General features: G+C 33.1%; 2 protein-coding genes across 2 annotated transcripts; both read left to right on the top strand.

Annotated features, from left to right (window-relative positions):
* The first annotated feature begins 11235 nt into the window (after positions 1 to 11235).
* On the top strand, positions 11236 to 12870 carry LOC129921517 (phospholipase A1-like). Its single transcript, XM_056003379.1, has 3 exons — positions 11236 to 11327; positions 11397 to 11658; positions 12119 to 12870. The coding sequence occupies exons 1-3, from the start codon at positions 11285 to 11287 to the stop codon at positions 12846 to 12848; spliced, it is 1035 nt and encodes a 344-aa protein (XP_055859354.1). The 5' UTR covers positions 11236 to 11284; the 3' UTR covers positions 12849 to 12870.
* Positions 12871 to 14042: 1172 nt separating this feature from the next.
* LOC129911111 (uncharacterized) lies at positions 14043 to 19304 on the top strand. The gene has a single exon (XM_055988820.1). It carries the CDS (start codon positions 14043 to 14045, stop codon positions 19302 to 19304), a length of 5262 nt encoding a protein of 1753 aa, XP_055844795.1.
* The last annotated feature ends 663 nt before the right edge of the window (positions 19305 to 19967 follow it).

The raw sequence follows: 19967 nt of genomic DNA, 5'->3' as shown, positions 1-19967 counted from the left end.
TTGAACAAATTATTAGCAGCATAAGGGTAGTGGGAAAATTTAGGATAAATGGTATATGAAAGAGGAAAAATAAATTGCCCACAAAAAAAGTGGGGTGGGTGTCAAAAATCATGGTTTTTTACGATTTCTGTCAAAACTAGACGTCCTATCGAAAAAAGTCAAATGCAAAAGTTGTAGGTAGTATAAATATCTACAACTTTTAGTCAAACAATTTTTTTCTATAACCTCAAAAATATTGGAAAAAATGCAAAAATACGATTTTTTGATTTTTTATTTTTATCTTTTACAAAAATTTTTGGATTTTAAAAAAACTTGGTTAAAAACTACTTTGTTATATTTTGGGAACGGGTCGTAATTCTGTATTCCAAAATTCTGTATGACCAATATTCTGTATCTGAAGAAAAAATTCTGTATGAACATAATTCTGTATTCCATTATTCTGCTTTTCTATTATTCTGTATTTCAAAATTCTGTAAATCCAAAATTCTGTTTTTCAAAATTCTGCAAATCCATTATTCTGCTTTTAAAAATTCTGTAATTTTAAATCTCTACATTAAAACATGTCCCTCAAGTAAGCAGAGCAAGTAGGTACCCCAAAATTATATCAAGTGCTCCCCTACTTTTGGAAAAACTTAATGTTCTGCTAACTGGATTTAAAGTTAGCAGAGCAATTACCAGAAAATGCCTTAAACTGTTAGTAAAAAATTCGGGTTTGGTTTAATATTTAGGTGCCAAACAAAAATCCAAAAAAAAAAAAATTTTTACAAAAATGATTTTTTTTCTGTAATCTTCGAAAAAAAATTGTTTTTTGAAATTATCTTGAATAATTAAGTGCTTTGAGTTAAGTACCAAATTTTCGAAAAAAATTCCGAGATTTTCCATTAAAAAAAAATATTTTCATTTTCCATATAAATTCATGTTCTACTAACTTGAATTTGTTTTTTTTTTTTTCAAAAAATTCCACTTTTTCGAAAAAAATTGGACATAAATAATCGAATGTTCGACTAATTTGAATTAAGCGCTCCATTTTCAGATAAGTTTTCCGAGATTTTCATGTACTGCTGGCTTGATTTCATTTTTCTCAAAAAATTCAATTTTTTTCGACAAAATTCGAATGGAGTTATTAAGTGCATGACTAATTTGAGTTAAGTACCCTATTTTCCAAAAATTCTTTCTTCGTTATTAAACATAAGACCATCGACACACAATTTATCCTTTCCTTTATTAGGTTTTAATAATTTAATATTTTCCATTTTTCTGAATTCATTTTATATCACGATTAACTCATAACACTTAACTTAAGCTGGCGAACGCAAACTGCTTCAAGGTTCTGCATAGAAAATATCAAAATTCTGTACTCCAAAATTCTGTAAATGATAAAAGAAAAATTGTTTTGATAATGAAAAAAGTGCGCACTTTTTTCATTATCAAAACAATTTTTCTTTTATCATTTACAGAATTTTGGAGTAGGGGAGAGTGGGGCTAAATGTAACAGGGGTAAGAATTAACAGCTAAAAAAAGCGATGTTCCTTTCAATATTAAGAAACGCGTAAAGGAGAAAAATGCTCAATTTTTGCATATCTACCGGCACATTTTCTTCAGGTGAAGATTAGACGACAGGGTGAGAAGTTACACTAGTGGTGCCCAAAAAATGCATGTTTGTAACTTTTTTTTTAAATTTTATTTTTGGTCTACCTCTTTACCCGAAAAAGATAGAGTGCTAAGTGTTTTTTTGTTATATGCAACTGTGTTTTGGCTCAATTTGCGTGTATATGTTATGTCTACATCAATTTCGCTTTTTTTTTAAATTGATTTTATGTGCCAAATTTCATGCTTGGGCTAGTTGTAACATTTTTCCGGGGCAAGTTGTACCATGTAAAAACCTACCTCTACTGAAAAATTGTTTACCTAATATAATTAACAACCCTGAATATGAATGCTTGTAATTGAATTTGTATTTATTTTGAAATTGGAAACACATTTTCGAACCACCACTTGAATTCCTAAAGCTTATAAAACAATTTATGAATTCGAATAACTTTTATTTAAGACTACTGTCAAATTTTCTCTGGAAATCTTGGATTTGCTCCACTTTTTACAAATTTGCACCAAAATTTCATGACTGAGGTTTGATTTTATTGTTATTAATTAAAAATAAATAAATATAAACAAATAAAGGTATTTTTCTCTTATTTTTAGTTCTTGGTACAACCTACCCCGGTATGTGTTACACTTTGCCCCGTATGTGGGGTAAGTTGAAACAACACGATTTTTTTTTTGGAAGCTTTATTTTTCAACATTACCGTTATGTTTTGCTAAGTTTTTATGATGGATCTTGGAGCTAAAACATGGGTCTTTAATTTAAAAAAGGTCTGGTTGACCCACTTTCAAATTTGTAGGAGAACCATCGATTTTAGAAAAAAGTGTTACATTTGGCCCCACTCTCCCCTACAGAATTTTGGAATACAGAATTTTGAAATCCAGAATTTTGTGTTTAAAGAATTTCAGAATACAGAATTTTGAATTTACAGAATTTTAAAATACAGAATTTTGAATTTACAGAATTTTAAAATACAGAATTTTGGAATACAGAATTTTGGAATCCGAATTTTGGCCCATACAGAATTTCGACCCCAACCCTTATGTTTTCTATCTATTAAACATTTTTTTTGAGCAAAAAGTGAATTTTTGGATTTTTGACGAATTTTATTTGAAAAAATAGCCTATTTTTCAATCAAAAAAGTTACCGAACAAATTTTTGATATTTGAAAAGTTTGAAATGAAATTATTTAGATTAAAACCTATTATTTAAGATTGTGTGGAAAAACTATACTTTTGTTTTAGAAAATATTGAAAAAAATTGAAAAAAACAAAAAAAACGATTTTTAAGATCGATTTTTCCGTAAATGACAGTAATATTGGCGAGAAATAATTTTTCATAGAAACTTAATTATACTTTTCTAATGGCCTTTGACCTTCTTAATTTGAATCTAGCATTAGAATAGCTCTAACGTGAAAAGTTTTTGAGATATTGAATTTTGAACGTCCAAAACACTATTTTTGTGATGTTTTGCATGGTAATATCTCAAAAACGTGATGTGATAGAATTTTTCTGACTTCGGATTCAAGCTCAGCGCACAAAAAACCATTAGAAAAATATACTTTGATTTCTATAAAAAAAACTTTTTGACTAGTGAATTCGAACATGGAAGAAAAAATCGAATGCCTTGTTCAAATTCACTAGTCAAAAAGTTTTTTTTTTTATAGAAATCAAAGTATATTTTTCTAATGGTTTTTTGTGCGCTGAGCTTGAATCCGAAGTCAGAAAAATTCTATCACATCACGTTTTTGAGATATTGCCATGCAAAACATCACAAAAATAGTGTTTTGGACGTTCAATATTCAATATCTCAAAAACTTTTCACGTTAGAGCTATTCTAATGCTAGATTAAAATTAAGAAGGTCAAAGGCCATTAGAAAAGTATAATTAAGTTTCTATGAAAAATTATTTCTCGCCAATATTACTGTCATTTACGGAAAAATCGATCTTAAAAATCGTTTTTTTGTTTTTTTCAATTTTTTTCAATATTTTCTAAAACAAAAGTATAGTTTTTCCACACAATCTTAAATAATAGGTTTTAATCTAAATAATTTCATTTCAAACTTTTCAAATATCAAAAATTTGTTCGGTAACTTTTTTGATTGAAAAATAGGCTATTTTTTCAAATAAAATTCGTCAAAAATCCAAAAATTCACTTTTTGCTCAAAAAAAAATGTTTAATAGATAGAAAACATAACAAAGTAGTTTTTAACCAAGTTTTTTTAAAATCCAAAAATTTTTGTAGAAGATAAAAATAAAAAATCAAAAAATCGTATTTTTGCATTTTTTCCAATATTTTTGAGGTTATAGAAAAAAATTGTTTGACTAAAAGTTGTAGATATTTATACTACCTACAACTTTTGCATTTGACTTTTTTCGATAGGACGTCTAGTTTTGACAGAAATCGTAAAAAACCATGATTTTTGACACCACCCCACTTTTTCGCCCACCTACACCCTTTCCCCCAATTTTTTTGTGGGCAATTTATTTTTCCTCTTTCATATACCATTTATCCTAAATTTTCCCACCACCCTTATGCTGCTAATAATTTTTTTATTTTCAAAAATTATTGGCACTGGTCTATAGTGCAAAAACTTAAATAAATTTAAAATTTTATATTAAAATTAGTCTTAATATTTTTTTTTTTGATTTCAATCAAAAGCAAAATTGTTTTAAGTCACAAAGAGCAAAAAAAAGCGACAATTTTTTGCTCGTTTGCCATTCAAATTATGTTTTTTTATAAATTTTGTTCTTTTCTCTTGTATAAAATATACAAGTTTACCTTATTAGTAGGTGCCTACTATTTTTAAATATTTTTTAAAACTAAAAACCCAAAATTGGACAAAGAACAATTCCTATACAAGTACGATTTTCCTTAAATAAAAAGTGGACTTAGAACAAAATATGATGGGACTTAGAACAATCAAGTATACTCGGGCTCATTTTCAAAAGGCTACTTCCCTCTTTTCATTGTTCTATGTCCCATTAAATTATATTATCTGGGGAATGAAATTTTTTTTGACAAAAACGGTTTTCAAATTCGGAATGAGCACCCTGAAATTAGTAAAACTGCATCATAACTTATTTTCGGTAAAAAATGGATTTAGAACAATTTTGCTTTACGCCGACGAAAAGTTACAATTAGTCCGGTCAAATTAGACTAAAATAAGGGGGTGAGGTTACATAAATTCCCAGCAAGCTGAAAATTGGTAGGATTGTTGGAAAAACCATCATAAATAAAATTTAAAAAGTCCTCATCGATCCGAGTTGTGGAAAAAAATTTACGGGGGGTCAAAGGTCAAAAAAATGGGTTTTTTACGATTTTTAGCAAAACGAAAAGTCTTATCAAAAAATTTTCAATGCGAAAATTGTAGACCAGCTTATTATCTTTAAAAAGTGTCATGACACTTTTTTTCCTCAGACCCACCGTTTTTGAGATATAACGATTCAAAAAGTTGAAGTTGAGTTGTAATCGTCATAATTATGCACACGTTTCCACGCCACCTTTGAGGTAGTGTACCTAGCGCGTTTTTTTTAATGTGGTTTCCCTGGTAGGCTTATTCCACGGATTTATTGGGGTTCATAAAAAAAAAAAATAGGTAGATTTATCCATCTGTGTCATAGTTCTCTTCCTCTTCAACTTCTTCTTGTTCTTGGTCCTGGATGCAAGTTAATAATGACACATCGCTTGTCTCCTCGTTGGTGTCAAATGAATCCTCAATTGTTGGTGATTCAACATTGGAGCACGACCGGTCTTGACAAGTTGTCCATGCTACAGAACAAAACAGTCCAACTTTTTTGCAACCATATTTAGCACTACATCCCTTTTTACAGTTGCAAAAAATTGTGTTCAGCAGTTTTTCCGGTGCAGGTGGGAATAATGTTGGAACAGGTTCTAGTGCATTGTTGACCAACTTCCAACCCCAGTCTTTTGGGTCTAGCTGATAACCAATCCACACCTGAACTTGGTAATATACCCGAAAAAGATGTTGTTTTTGGAGGAAAGTTCGTAAAAACTAAATCGCGTATAAGCCTAATTGCGAATTAGCCTAATCGCGAATAAGCCTAATCGCGTATGAGCCTAATCGCGTATGTGGGGTCTTAGTGTATTTTTACTTGTCTTATATCTTCAGTGGTGTAAAACCGTGATGCACTTATACATTTCTATTCTAAACAAAAATTCCCGGGAAAATAGTTTCGGAAGAAGGGCTCCCAATCTTAACCATGGGGGAACAAAATTCAAGCTTAAAGAGACTGAGATCTCGGGAAGTTTTCAGTTGGGATCCCTTCTCCAGAAAACATATCCCCCGGATTCTTGTTTAGAATAGACCTGATTATGACGATTGCAACTCAAAATTTTTGAATCGTTATATCTCAAAAACGGTGGGTCTGAGCAAAAAAAGTGTCATGACACTTTTTATAGATAATAAGCTGGTCTACAATATTCGCATTGAAAATTTTTTGATAATACTTACCGTTTTGGTGAAAATCGAGAAAAATCGTTTTTTTGACCTTTGACCCCGAGTAATTTTTTTTCCAGGTCTCGGATCGATGAGGACTTTTTAGGTTTTATTTATGATGGTGTTTCCAACAATCCTACCAAATTTCAGCTTGCTGGGAATTTTTGTAACCTCACCCCTTTTTTTGAGTCTTATTTGACCAGACTCATGGTACCGATAACTTCCTTATAACTCTAGGTATGACAAACCTTTTACCATTTTGAAATTCCTCTTAGTTGAGAGTATTTTTAAAAAAGGTGGCCACCTAGGTTCCTTTGGTTTATTTTGTACCACAATAGTTTAAAATTTTTCATAAAATACTTTTTTTTCATTTTGCTCGAAAAACAGATTTCAAATTTTTTTAAGAAAAATGTGCAATAGCTATGAAGTTTTTAAACTTAATATGTACTCAGCCAATTATTGTAAAAAATTATAAAAAAAAGAAATAAATAAAATTCATTCATTTGTGGTTGTAGTGAACGAAAACACAAGATGATAAAATTTAAAATACACTGAACGAAAAAAAGTCAATATTTTATGAACTGGTTGCGATAGCACTTTTTTATATCTGTTTTTGGAACAGTCATAAGTGTAGCTATCAGCCATTTTAGGGTTGTCCATTCCCTATCGGACACCCTGTTTATATTCAGACCTATTCTAAACAAAAATTCCCAGGGAAATTGTTTCGGGAGAATGGCTCCCAATCGGAAAAATGGAGAAAATTTCCTTTTTTTTTGCTTTCTCCATATTCTTAACCATTGAAGAACGAAATTCAAGCTAAAAGATAGTAAAATTTCAGGAACTTTTCTGTTGGGAGTTTTTTTTTTTCAAAATATGCCTGATTATGACGATTACAACTCAACTTCAACTTTTTGAATCGTTATATCTCAAAAACGGTGGGTCTGAGGAAAAAAAGTGTCATGACACTTTTTATAGATAATAAGCTGGTCTACAATTTTCGCATTGAAAATTTTTTGATATGACTTTTCGTTTTGCTAAAAATCGTGAAAAACCCTTTTTTTTGACCTTTGACCCCCCGTAAATTTTTTTCCACAACTCGGATCGATGAGGACTTTTTAAATTTTATTTATGATGGTATTTCCAACAATCCTACCAATTTTCAGCTTGCTGGGAATTTATGTAACCTCAAATGTCTAATTTGACCGGACTAAATTAAAAGTAGCAGAGCTGCTAATGCTGTTATTTTCGTTTTCAAAAAAATAATTATAATATTTTTGCGTATGCTAAGGGCTTTGATACAGTTTTTTCACTGTTAGATAAAAGTGTCTTATCTGTCAACTCTTTATTTACTTAATCAAAGATTTAATGATTTCAATCGATCGTTGGGGCTTGCAAATAGATATGACTTATTTTAAATAATTCGTGGAAGGAACCCTTATATTTATTAAGATAGACGATTTTATCTATGATTTTTTTATACGTATTTATTAGGAAAACGGGTTTATCTTTTTTAAATCATCTTCTTAAGTTAATTTATTTATTTTTTCAAACAACTTTTAAGGAAATACTTACCTAGATTATATATTTTTGAGATTTTTCCGATAATGCTTACTAAGAATACTTAATTTAGTACTTTGGATTCTAATGGCGTGTTTATAGGTGGGATCCCCCACATCGACTGTGGGATTATCAATAAAAATAAATTAGTGTATGTTAAAGTTGTTAAAAATGTTTACCAAAAAAAGGACCTTTGAATAAACACTTAAGTCTTTAACAAAATTTGGGGTCAAAATTGACTACGTTCTCGGAAAAAATAAACAACTTTGAACCAAAATTATTTGTGAAGTCCCTTTTTTTCCTCGTTTCTATCCCAAATGTAAAGTTGCGTTGTTACCATATTATAGGTTCAAAACGCCTTTCGATACAGTTTCAACAACTGTGCTCTTTCAGGCTTCTATCGAAGATACCATGGTCTTGCGGCAAGATTTTGTTCTGACAACACTGGCCTTTTTTAAACATTTTTTTTTGGAAAATCATTTGGTAAACGCTTACATGAAACCGTTTATGAGATTCGAAAACGTGATTTTTATAAATTTTGGTGTATAAATGATTTTTTTCTTTTTCAAAAAGTCGGCATTTCATTGGGTGGAAAATTATTGTGATTTTGAAGGCTATGCTTTCGGACTGTGTCTTTCCAAAGACAATAAAATCACCCAGAACAGTTTTGATATCGTAGAAGATGTTTGCTAAGTGGTTCATTTTAATTAGAATTGGAGATGCTACAGTTGATTTTATCTAGGAGTTCAAAAGGTTCGGAGGTACATACAACAAAGTGCACACATTAACTATAAATACATATCAAAGGTTTGAGGTAGGTTTTTCTATAGTCCCCTTTCATTGATAAGAGTAGGAATTCATATTCATGGAATGGATGTTTAAAAGATCTAAATCTAATATTCTAAGTACCTACAGTTTATCGAGACATCTCAAGAATACAAGTATTTCCTAAAATTAAAAAAAAAAAACAATATAATTAAATAAATAAAACAAAAAAATTATAAAACCAAAAGATCTACAATTATTTTTAGTAGACTTCCACCTCTGATGGAACAAGACTAATAAAAGCATATCCAAGTTTATCTTCTACCTGCTATGAAATCATATTAATACAAAAATATGTTTTGTAACATGATTTTGTAGCGCAATATCTTTCGAGATGTTATAATTTTAAAAGAACAACAACAAATTTAAGGTGCTACAACCTAGTTAGACGGCTCTCAGGCCGCTATATACTACTATGAGAACGCACTTTTTCTTAATCCTTAAAATCAGAGACCAGAAATAACAGTCAACCTTTATTTTCAATCGGTTTCTCTCTGAGAGTTACCACATTACTTTAAATAGTTTCGGTTAAGGTTTGAGATTTATTTTAAAACATCAAAAATAAAGGTTATCGGTTGAGATTTATTTTTTATTTTTTTAAATATCTCTCAATGGTTGAGATTTTTACAAAAAAATAAATGGAAAAGGTCAACCTTTAACCGTTTTCGCTGAAAATAAATCAAAAATGGTCAATTCAAAGGAAAATGTCGAATATGTCAAGAATGTCTTTATATTGCAAAAATATATATGAAAAAGATGTTTTTTTCTAAGTTTACATATGTATTAAATACTCGTAATGTATGAACTAAATAGACTCTCAAAGTTCCTTAGACCCAAGATTATATCTCTTTTCGTTTAAAATAAAATCTAAAGACGAAAATGGGTTTTCCACTGTGATTTGAGTCGCTAGGACGACAAGCACAACCAATGCAATTTCGAATATTTCAGGAGAACGATGTTCTAATATCTAGGTCAAAGCGTTCAGCTTCCAGAAGCGTTTTCGCCCTCCCAACTTCAAACGACTATATCTCGGAATTTTGAAAAAAAAAAAAAAATGATTCCAAAATGTGGCGGGGATTTTAACCTACATTTGGGTACAACTCCCGTTCCTGTAAGTGCACGCGTTCTCAAACCGGGAGAACTTAAAGGTAAAAAAAAGTTAAGCCCGATTCGGAAAAAAAGGCATAATGTGGCGGTTTAACATGGAAGATGATTTTTTAAAAATCTGACAATGTGCAAAGCGTAGGCCCATGACACAAGCTATCATTTGGCATCACTCCCAAAAATTGCTCTCAAGCGGTTTAGCTTCCAGGAGCGGTCATTTGACCGGGGATTTTTCGAAAAAAAAACTTTCAAAGGCGATTTTCTCGGAATTTTGAAAAAAAATCTCACTGGTTGACCGAAACATAAAAAAATACAAAATAAAGGTTTCTCTCACACCTTGAGCGAAATTTTTCATTTTTAAAAATAAAGGTTATTTTATGACCTTTATTGGAAATGGCGACAAAAAAGAGTTATTAAGGAACCTTTCAAAAGGTTGAGATTTATTTCTGATCTCTGCTTAAAATCCTCTCGTGAGTTTCTAAAAAAATGCCAACCAATAAGCAAGATTTCAAGTTTGAAGTGATTCTTTTAAATCCGTTTACTTATGATACTTTTATAAATTAATAGACAACTTGAATTTTTAATTTAATAACTTGAAATAAATATAGTACCTAATTAAGAAATAAAAGGTACTACACCATACCACCCTCTGCTACGGAGGTCAGAGACCCACTAAAAATGATAATTACAAAAAAAAACACAAAATAATATTTCAGTTTCAGTTGTTTCAGTTAAGTGGGGTAGTTTCATTGTTGTAATTTATTTATCAAAGCATTCGTCAATAAGAATTGTGTATTTTATTTTTAAGTACCTAACATTTTTTTAAATATGTATTTGAAAAGTAATTCCTATTGGCTGATGGTTATTTTAAAATATTTTGATTGGTTGTTGGTTTGATTCAATAAAAATGTATAAGAAAATTCCCACCAAACCGAAACAACTGAAATGTGATTTCAGATTGAAAGATTGGAACAAAGAAACTAAAGTGTCTTTAAGAATATCATTGTTTAAAGGGTGTTTTTTTTTTTGTCATAAAAAAGTTTATGGGTTACTCTGATGTAATTTGGTAATTTTGATTGAAACCATGAATAAAAACAACTTCAAAAATAATTTTTGATCAAAGGGTCTTTTTCACGAGAACGAGAATGTTTTTTTTTTGTTTTGTTTTTAAGAATTCCAAAAATGAAAACAAATTGTTAAGGGGTTAAGTGTAGAGACGTTCTTTTTGTAGAGAAAAACAAAAAAAAATACAATTAGCCCTTTTGTGAAAAATTTCATTAAAAATCGGTCATACAATTATTAACTGGAATATACCGATTCAAAAGTCCTCCTTTTTTTGGTTAAACACTAAAATGACTTTTTCACTCATTAATTTATCATACACTATTTGATAACCCCATATTCGGTGTATCCACAGATCCGTTTCTAAACACGCCACTAGATTTCAAAGGTCCAAATTAGAAATTCTAAGAAAAACTTCATCGGAAATTATCAAGAATACATAATCTATAGGAAGTTATATCTTGAAAAGTTGTATGAAAAAATAAATAAATTAATCTAAGCAGGTAATTACCTACAAAAAGATTAACCCTTTTTTCTAATACTTATGCATAAACAGATTAACTCCTCTTATCTAAATAATATAATATATGTAAATAAATCTAACAGTGAACAAAAAAACTGTATAAAAGCCCTTAACACTTGCAAAAATATTATTATTATTTTTTTGAAAATTAAAATGAAATTATTGGCAGCTCTACTGTTTTTAAGTGTAACTTTAGGTAATTTTTAAATGATAACAAAAAAAATATTAAGACTAATTTTAATATAAAATTTATCTTTTATTTTAGTTTTTGCACTACCCATTGAAGAAAGGAAGGATGTATCTAAGAATGGTTCTTTTATTCCACAAATCGATGGGTCCTTGAAATGGATGTCCACAGAGGAAATTAAAAAGGAACAAAATAAAATGAAAGCGAGAATTTGGCTCTTTGATAGACCAGTTGATTTTCACTTATACACTCGGAAGAATCCTAAAAGGTCTCAGAAAATATCTGCCAAAAATCCAAAGAGTTTGATGAAATCGAATTTCAACAGTGACAATCCCACGAGGTAAGTTAAATTATCCAAATAAGTCAAAAGTTGCAGTTGCTTTGTGTAAAATATGAAAGGACCCCGCATATTTTGTATGGGAGGTGGCCCTCGATGAAATGGTCTGAAATTTTAGTATGGTATTCTCTTAAAGCCGATATAAGCAGAAAGTCGAAAAGTGGACAGTTTTTAAGATAACGGGTTTTTACCGATGACTATCTCAAACCTTTTATAAGGGATAGTCATCGGAAAAAACCCGTTATCTTAAAAACTGTCCATTTTTCGACTATCTGCTTAAATCAACTTTTGATCAGGAGCTTCAAGAGAACAACATTCTAAAATTTCAGACCAAGGGCCACTTCTCATACAAAATGTGCGGGGTCCTTTGATTTTTTTTTTTTTTGAACTGTCTAACCATTTTTACTCAAAAGTTGATGAATCTGACCCATTTATTTATTTTGTTTCCAACTTTTTTTTACAGAATCATTATCCATGGCTGGTATAACAGCTACAAATCAGATGTTAATACTGAAATCCGTAAGGCTTTCTTGGAAGTCATGGACTGCAACGTGATCTCTGTGGACTGGAGTCGACTGTTAAACTATCTTACTCTAAACTACATAGGCGCCACATTCCAGGTTCCTAAAGTTGCTGTCAAAGTTGCCAAAATGATTGATTTCTTAGTCGATGAAGGCAACATGTCGTTGGATGATCTTCATGTCATCGGTCACAGTTTAGGTGCTCATGTGTCAGGGATAGCTGGCAGAAATGTGGTTGCCGGAAAAGTTCATACAATCATAGGCTTAGATCCAGCGGGGCCGGGCTATGAAGATAATTCTTCGGCCAAAGACGAGTGTCTGACCAAAGATGATGCCGGATATGTTGAAGTGATTCACACCAATGCAGGTATATTGGGTTATTTGACACCAATTGGAAATGCTGATTTTTATGTAAATGGAGGTGAAGAGCAGCCGGGATGTTTCTTAGGTAATTCGATATGTTCCCATTTGAGGGCATTTTGGTATTATGCTGAAGCAATAAGGGAAAACAGCTTTATTAGCAAAAAGTGTCCAGGTTATTTATTTGCCTTTTCGAACGAATGCGATGAAGAAGCTAATGAAGTCCGATTGGGAGGTGCTATGAATTATGAATTAGCTAGTGGAGTGTATTACACACCTGTATATGCAGAACCACCTTATGGAATGGGATAGATTTGATGAGGTTAAAAAAAAAATAAAGTAATATTATCGATTTATTGAATAATATTTTTGTTTTTATTTGGATTTTAGTTCCAGAACTCAGTATTATTAAAAAAACTATAAGAGATTTACAAAAGTTTTAGAAAATTGAAGACATCCTGACATATACAGGGTGTCCCAAAAGTAATGGATCAAACGAAGTATGCTGATTGGGGATCTTAAGGGCTCTCAGAATTTGGTACTTGTTCATCCCAAATCCTTACGGTTTTCGATTTAATGCAATTCTTGTGAAATTTCGAAAAATCCCTACTTTGCAACAGTATTTTGCTTCCTGCGCCCACTATTGATTTTTGTTTTTTTAAATTCTTTTACAAAAACATTGCCAAATAATTAGGAACAATTAATTAATCAAAATATTTTTTATTCCATACGCCATTTCGATGCAAATTAACTAACAGTTTCAAGTTTTATAAAAAATCAGTTTCTTACTTTTTTTTGAGAGCAACACCGTTAAAAAAATTTGTACGGTATAAGAATGGTTTATTATTTTAAAAAGTTGCCCTGTTATTGTAGTTTTCAAAAAAGTATAAAAGTTACCAAAGTTGCATTTAGATCGCAAAATATTACAATTTGAATTCAACAAAACAGGGTTTTTCAGAACAAAAAACAACCAAAAATAAACACATTTTCTCGAACTGTTATTTGTTTATTTTTCTTTGAACAAAAGCCTCTGTTGAACGCACCCAACACTGAAAAGCAGCTCATGTAAAGAACGCATAATCAACTCGTTGAAATATGACAATTCAATTAACGAGTATGTCATTTTTGCTCATCATCAGTGCTGTCACTTACTCTGTCATTCTTATCCATCAATCAAGCTGCAAGAAAAATAAAATTCTCCTTTCCAAATTAAAAAAAAGTGTGTCGTGTATTTATTTAAAATTTAAAGATTTATTTAAAGTAAACTGTACCAAATAATTATAAAGGTTTACGCCGCAAACATTGGTCCTTCGAGCCTTCAAAGTTAAATTAAAAAATATAATTTAATAAAGTGGATGTTAAAGCATTTAACCAAAGTGTGGTTCGAAGTGTGATATAAAGGAGAAATATACATCACGAGGAGAAGACGCCATTTTGCCGCTTTCAAAGTGAGTAAAATTTTCGTATACATTTTATCATTTTATTATCAATTTGCAATCAATTACAATGGCAACTAAGAAATTAAATGCAAAAATTTTACAACTTAAAAAAGATGTTGAAAATTTCGGAAAGAAAGATAAGGCCATTTCCGAAAACTATGTACAAACTAGGATAAAATTGCTGGAAGAGTTGTGGGAATCTGTAAACAAAATTTATGATGATTTTTTAGAATCTGATGAGGTTGGTGAAAAGGATGTGGATGCTGATGCTGGGGTAGGATCGGTATACGAACAATTTCGTGAGAATTATTGCGTTTTTAGAGCAAAGTTGTTTGATTCGCTGCAAAGCCTGGGTGGCAGCAGCAGTAGTGTATCAAAAGTAGTTGCTGATAAAGAAAAGGAGGTAAGAAAGGAGGATATCCATCTTCCAGCTATTAAATTACCTTCTTTTGATGGCTCCTATCAAAATTGGCCAAATTTTCACGATTTGTTTGTATCGCTAGTTGCTAGCAAAGATTCGCTTTCCGACATACAAAAAATGCATTATTTAAAAACGAGTTTGACAGGAGATGCAGAAAAGTTATTGCTGACTTTGAGTACTGAAAGTCGAAACTATGCTAAAGGATGGTCAATGCTGAAGGATAGGTATGATCACCCTCGCGTTCTTGTAAACATCCAGTTGAATACACTGTTCAACCTGCCGTCGTTAACTCAGGAGCGTGTGGAGTCGATCAAAGATCTTCTTTACACTTCGACACAAGTGATCCACAGCCTTGCAAATCTAAAAATTGAAGTTGAGCATTTAGATCCCATACTAATATTTCTGTTAGTACGAAAATTACCTGGGAAAACTCAACAGATGTGGGAGGAGAAGTTGAACGATCGAGAAAATCCGAAGCAGTTGCCAACTTTCCAGGAATTTACATCCTTCCTTGAGACAAGGTTCCGGACATTGGAAGCAGTCGATCAGCAGCACGGTCAGAGCTCATCAAACACATCACGGAGTTCTTCTCACAAACATTCGTTCATCGCTCACGCTCAATCTGGAAAATCGAAACTTACTTGTAAAATATGCCTGAAAAATCAACATGCTGTAAGAAAATGTTATAAATTTTTAAAAATGAGTGTTACCGATCGTAGTCAGGTTATAAATAAATTGGGTTTGTGTCGAAACTGTCTAGGGTATAGTCACACATCAGATAGTTGTCCAAGTGGTCGTAGGTGTTTTCATTGCCAACAACCACATCACACTTTACTGCATGTAAATAATACTTCTTTTCAGCCTAGTCAACAACCTTCGAATTGGCAACAACATGCTAACAACTCTCAGCCGCTACAACATCAGGTAATAAACAACAACCCGCCAAACCAGGTGCAGCAAAATACCCAAAGTACAAGTTTGAATGCAGAAGCTCCTTCGTTCCAAAGTTCAAGTAAACAACCGTCGACATCCAGCAACTTAGTATCTCATCATTCTCATCACAGTAGTAAAACAAAAAACTCTCAAGTCTTACTGGCAACAGCCCTTGTGAAAGTGAAGTCTTCGTTAGGTGAATGGTTGACGATGCGAGCATTGTTGGATTCTGGTTCTGAGGCGTCATTTATCACAGAGTATGCTGCCCAATTGCTACAGCTTAAATCTCAAGCAACTCAAATGGGGGTTTCCGGGTTGGGTTTAGTCAGCAGTGGCAAATCTCTTAAAATGGTGGATATCACTTTTGCTTCACACCATTCCACTTTTGCAACAACAGTGCAGGCTTATGTCTTAAAGTCATTGACTGGCCATTTGCCGGCCCGGACCCTTCACGTTGAGAATTGGACCCATCTCAACGATTATGTGCTAGCTGATCCTGAATTTTTCAAATCATCCAAAATTGATATTTTGCTTGGCAGTGATGTCTTAGCCGAACTTTTGTTGCCGGAGCTCATCCCACCAACAGACAAGTTGATGCCAGTCATGCAAAATACAACACTGGGATGGATCTTATTCGGAAAGGCTCCAATTGTATCTGAATCAAGTCAACAAGTCAGAAGTTTTTTGCAAATTTTACAAACAGACCTTCGAATATTCTGGGAATTGGAAGAAGCACCGTTCAAGCCATACTTAAAAGCCGAAGATGTTGAATGCGAAAATCATTTTATCAACAATGTTCAACGGACAGTTGATGGACGCTATCAAGTGGCATTACCGTTCAAGGGAAATGTTCATCCTGTTCTTGGCGATTCGTATCAAAGTGCTTTACGGCGATTCTATGGACTTGAGAGGCGTCTTGATGCAAATCAACAACTTCGAGACCAGTATTCAGAGTGCATCGAAGAATATATTCAAATGGGTCACATGAGCGAAGTGGACAAGAACAGCTTACCAGAAAATCAGCATTATTTCCTGCCGCATCATGCTGTCATCAAAGAAAGCAGTTCAACCACGAAATTAAGGGTGGTGTTTGACGCATCCGCTAAAACATCAAATGGAATTTCTTTGAACGATGCTATGTTGGTAGGCCCAGCACTTCAACAAAATATCTGCGACATAATTCTTCGGTGGAGGTTGTATAAATACACTTTTACAGCTGACATTGAGAAAATGTATCGTCAGATCTTGATAGCAGAGCAGGACAAAAATTATCAGCTGGTTCTATGGAGAAAAAATACTGATGAACCTATTAAAGTTTACAGGCTTAATACGGTTACCTTTGGTACAGCCGCCGCTCCATATCTTGCGATCCGAACTTTACAAAAGCTAGCAGATGATAATTCGACAAATCAAATTACATCCTCTATGATCCTTAACGAGATGTATGTAGACGATTTAATATCTGGAGGAAACACAGTTGCAGAAGCTAAAGAGAAAATAAAACAAATAAAATCAACGTTAGAGACAGCTGGATTTAACTTACGTAAATGGACTTCCAACTCTGATGAGGTACTATCGAGCATTCCAACAGGAGAACGGGAATCTTCATTCTCAATGCCTCCAGAAGATTCGGAACGAGTTAAAACGCTCGGTGTCCACTGGCTTCCTTCCGTTGATAAATTTTCTTTCTGCTACAATCCGCTTCCAAATCCACAGCCGACAAAACGATTCATTCTATCAACGATAGCACGACTTTTTGATCCCATGGGTTGGATTGCTCCATGCATTGTAAAGGCGAAAATGTTTATGCAACAACTGTGGGCGAAGAAGTTGTCATGGGATGAACAAATCGAATCGTCACTTCTGGAACAATGGAATGTTTTCTACAATGACTTGATAGCTATTAACAAGATCCAGTTTCCAAGGTGGGTAGAAACCATCGGTGATTTATCTCGAGTCGAGTTACATGGTTTCAGTGACGCTTCAGAAAAAGCATACGGAGCAGCAGTGTACTTGAGAGTCGAAGACGATAAAGGCCAGGCGAAAATGCATCTTCTCATTGCAAAATCCAGAGTTGCACCTGTGCAACCAGTTAGTCTTCCTCGTTTAGAACTTTGCGGTGCTGTGATGTTAGCCCAGTTGTTAGACTATGCAACTCAAGTTTTAGGCAACAAAAATATCAAGCAATTTGCATGGACTGACTCAACCATTACTCTCTCGTGGATTCGAGCATCACCAACCAAGTGGGAGACATTTGTAAGAAACAGAGTTGGAGAAATACAGCGGTTGACCCCAATCAAAATATGGAAACATATTCCAACACAACATAATCCCGCAGACTTGGTTTCAAGAGGTGTTTTGCCATCGGATTTACTTGAAAATACATTATGGTGGAACGGGCCAGACTTTTTATGCGATGCCTGGGTTTTTCAGTATCCTACACAACCATTAATAAGAGTTCATCAAGCCGAGCGAATTTTTCCTCCAATCAACGAACTAATGCATAGATCTTCTGAAATCAATAAATTAATTCGAATTACTGGTTTGATTTTACGTTTCACAAATAATTCCAAAAATTACATACCCAACTGGAAAATCGGACCGATTTCCCCGAGTGAACTCGACGAAGCAGCCAAAATATTGGTGAAAATAGCTCAACTCGAAATGTTTCCTGAAGGAATTATGAAATCTAGAGGCATGGCATCTCTAAATCCCTTCGTAGATCCTGACGGTATTATTCGTGTTGGTGGAAGATTGAAGAATGCTAACCTGCATTATGATCAACAGCATCCAATAATTCTTGCTCCAAATCATCATTTTACAAAATTGATTCTGCATGAAGCTCATGAAAAAACGCTCCACGGAGGCATTCAATTGATGATGGGTTATCTTCGGAAAAAATATTGGATTTTTCAAACTAAACGAATTGTTAAACAATACATTCATAAATGCACTATTTGTTATCGGTTCAGAACTAAGCCAGCTTATCAACTCATGGGAGAATTACCATCGCCTAGAGTCAATGTATCCAGACCATTTTCACATACCGGGGTTGACTATGCCGGGCCTATTAGTATCCGGGCTTGGAAAGGCCGTGGAGCAAAAACTTATAAAGGCTATCTAGCCATTTTCGTTTGTCTGGCGACTAAAGCCATTCATCTGGAAGCAGTGAGTGACCTCACTACTCAAGCTTTTCTAGCCGCTTTTCGACGTTTTACTTCACGTCGAGGTGTCTGTGGACAGATCTATAGTGATTGCGGCACAAACTTTAAAGGAGCTGAGTCAGAGTTGTATCGTCTTTTAAAAGATGCCACTCATGACTGGAAAAATGTTGCTGAAGCTTTATCGTCACAAGGAACCAAGTGGAATTTCATTCCTCCTGCTTCTCCCCACTTTGGAGGGTTATGGGAAGCCGGTGTGAAGAGTGTCAAACACCACTTCAAAAGAGTTGTTGGAAATGGGACACTCACTTTCGAGGAGCTCACCACGCTTCTGACTCAAATCGAAGCGTGTTTAAATTCGAGGCCTCTTTGTCCTTTAACCGAAAATCCTGATGACTTTCATGCTTTGACTCCAGCACATTTTTTAATTGGAGCTGAAATGTACTCCGTGCCAGAACCTGACCTTACGATCGGTAAGACGAGTTATACTGACCGGTGGAAGGCAATCCAATTCAGTCTACAAACTTTTTGGCATCACTGGCAATCAGAATATTTGGCCAGATTACAACAACGACCTAAATGGCTCAAATCGCAACCTCAACTTAAAATTGGAGATCTGGTTTTGATAAAAGATGAGAGACTTCCCCCTACGAAATGGAATCTAGGTAGAATTCTAGAAACCTTCCCAGGTAAAGATGACATCACCAGAGTTGTCAACCTGAAAACACAACAAGGCGAATTTAAAAGACCGGTAACAAAGCTATGTCCACTACCAATTAATGAGAATCAACATAATTTATCAAATCAAATCTAAACACAATCATCAATACCGAATCCTTTGCCCCCTCCGTATTTTCAAAATTCAAATTTTGCTCACTTCAAAAGAAAACGCACTAAGTCATAAAAATACTTAAAGTTGCTCACTTCAACCGAAAACGCAAATTGAAACACATATCTATACACACACACACATATACACACACACACACACACACACATACACATCCACACACATCCACATACATCCACATGCATCCACAAATACATCCATACACATCCACACAAATACAAAATATCATGCATCAAGTCATACAATGCTTACAATTTTCATCAACAAATTTTACTTTATTTGCTCATTTCAACTGAAAAACGCATATAAATAAATTTAACTCAATGTTCATTTCGTCATTTTGCTCCGAAATAATTAAAACTTGCTCATTTTATACGAAAAATGCAAAAAAAAAATGTTTAAATGGTCATATAATTTAAACAAAATGTACCGAAATTTAAAATAAATACGAATTAAATGCTCAATTATTTAAACAAATGCATTCAAAATGAATTCAAATGTAATTCGCTTAATAATCGAACGTATTTAAAATTTAATTCGCTTAAAATAAGATGTAATGAAACATTACAATACACCGCATACTTACCATTCCCCCCCCCCTTGTTAAATCGAGCTTTACACGCGCCT

The sequence above is a fragment of the Episyrphus balteatus genome, chromosome 1 (assembly GCF_945859705.1).
Source record: "Episyrphus balteatus chromosome 1, idEpiBalt1.1, whole genome shotgun sequence".
NCBI classification, from domain to species: domain Eukaryota; kingdom Metazoa; phylum Arthropoda; class Insecta; order Diptera; family Syrphidae; genus Episyrphus; species Episyrphus balteatus.
This window is presented reverse-complemented; position numbering and strand designations above follow the sequence as displayed.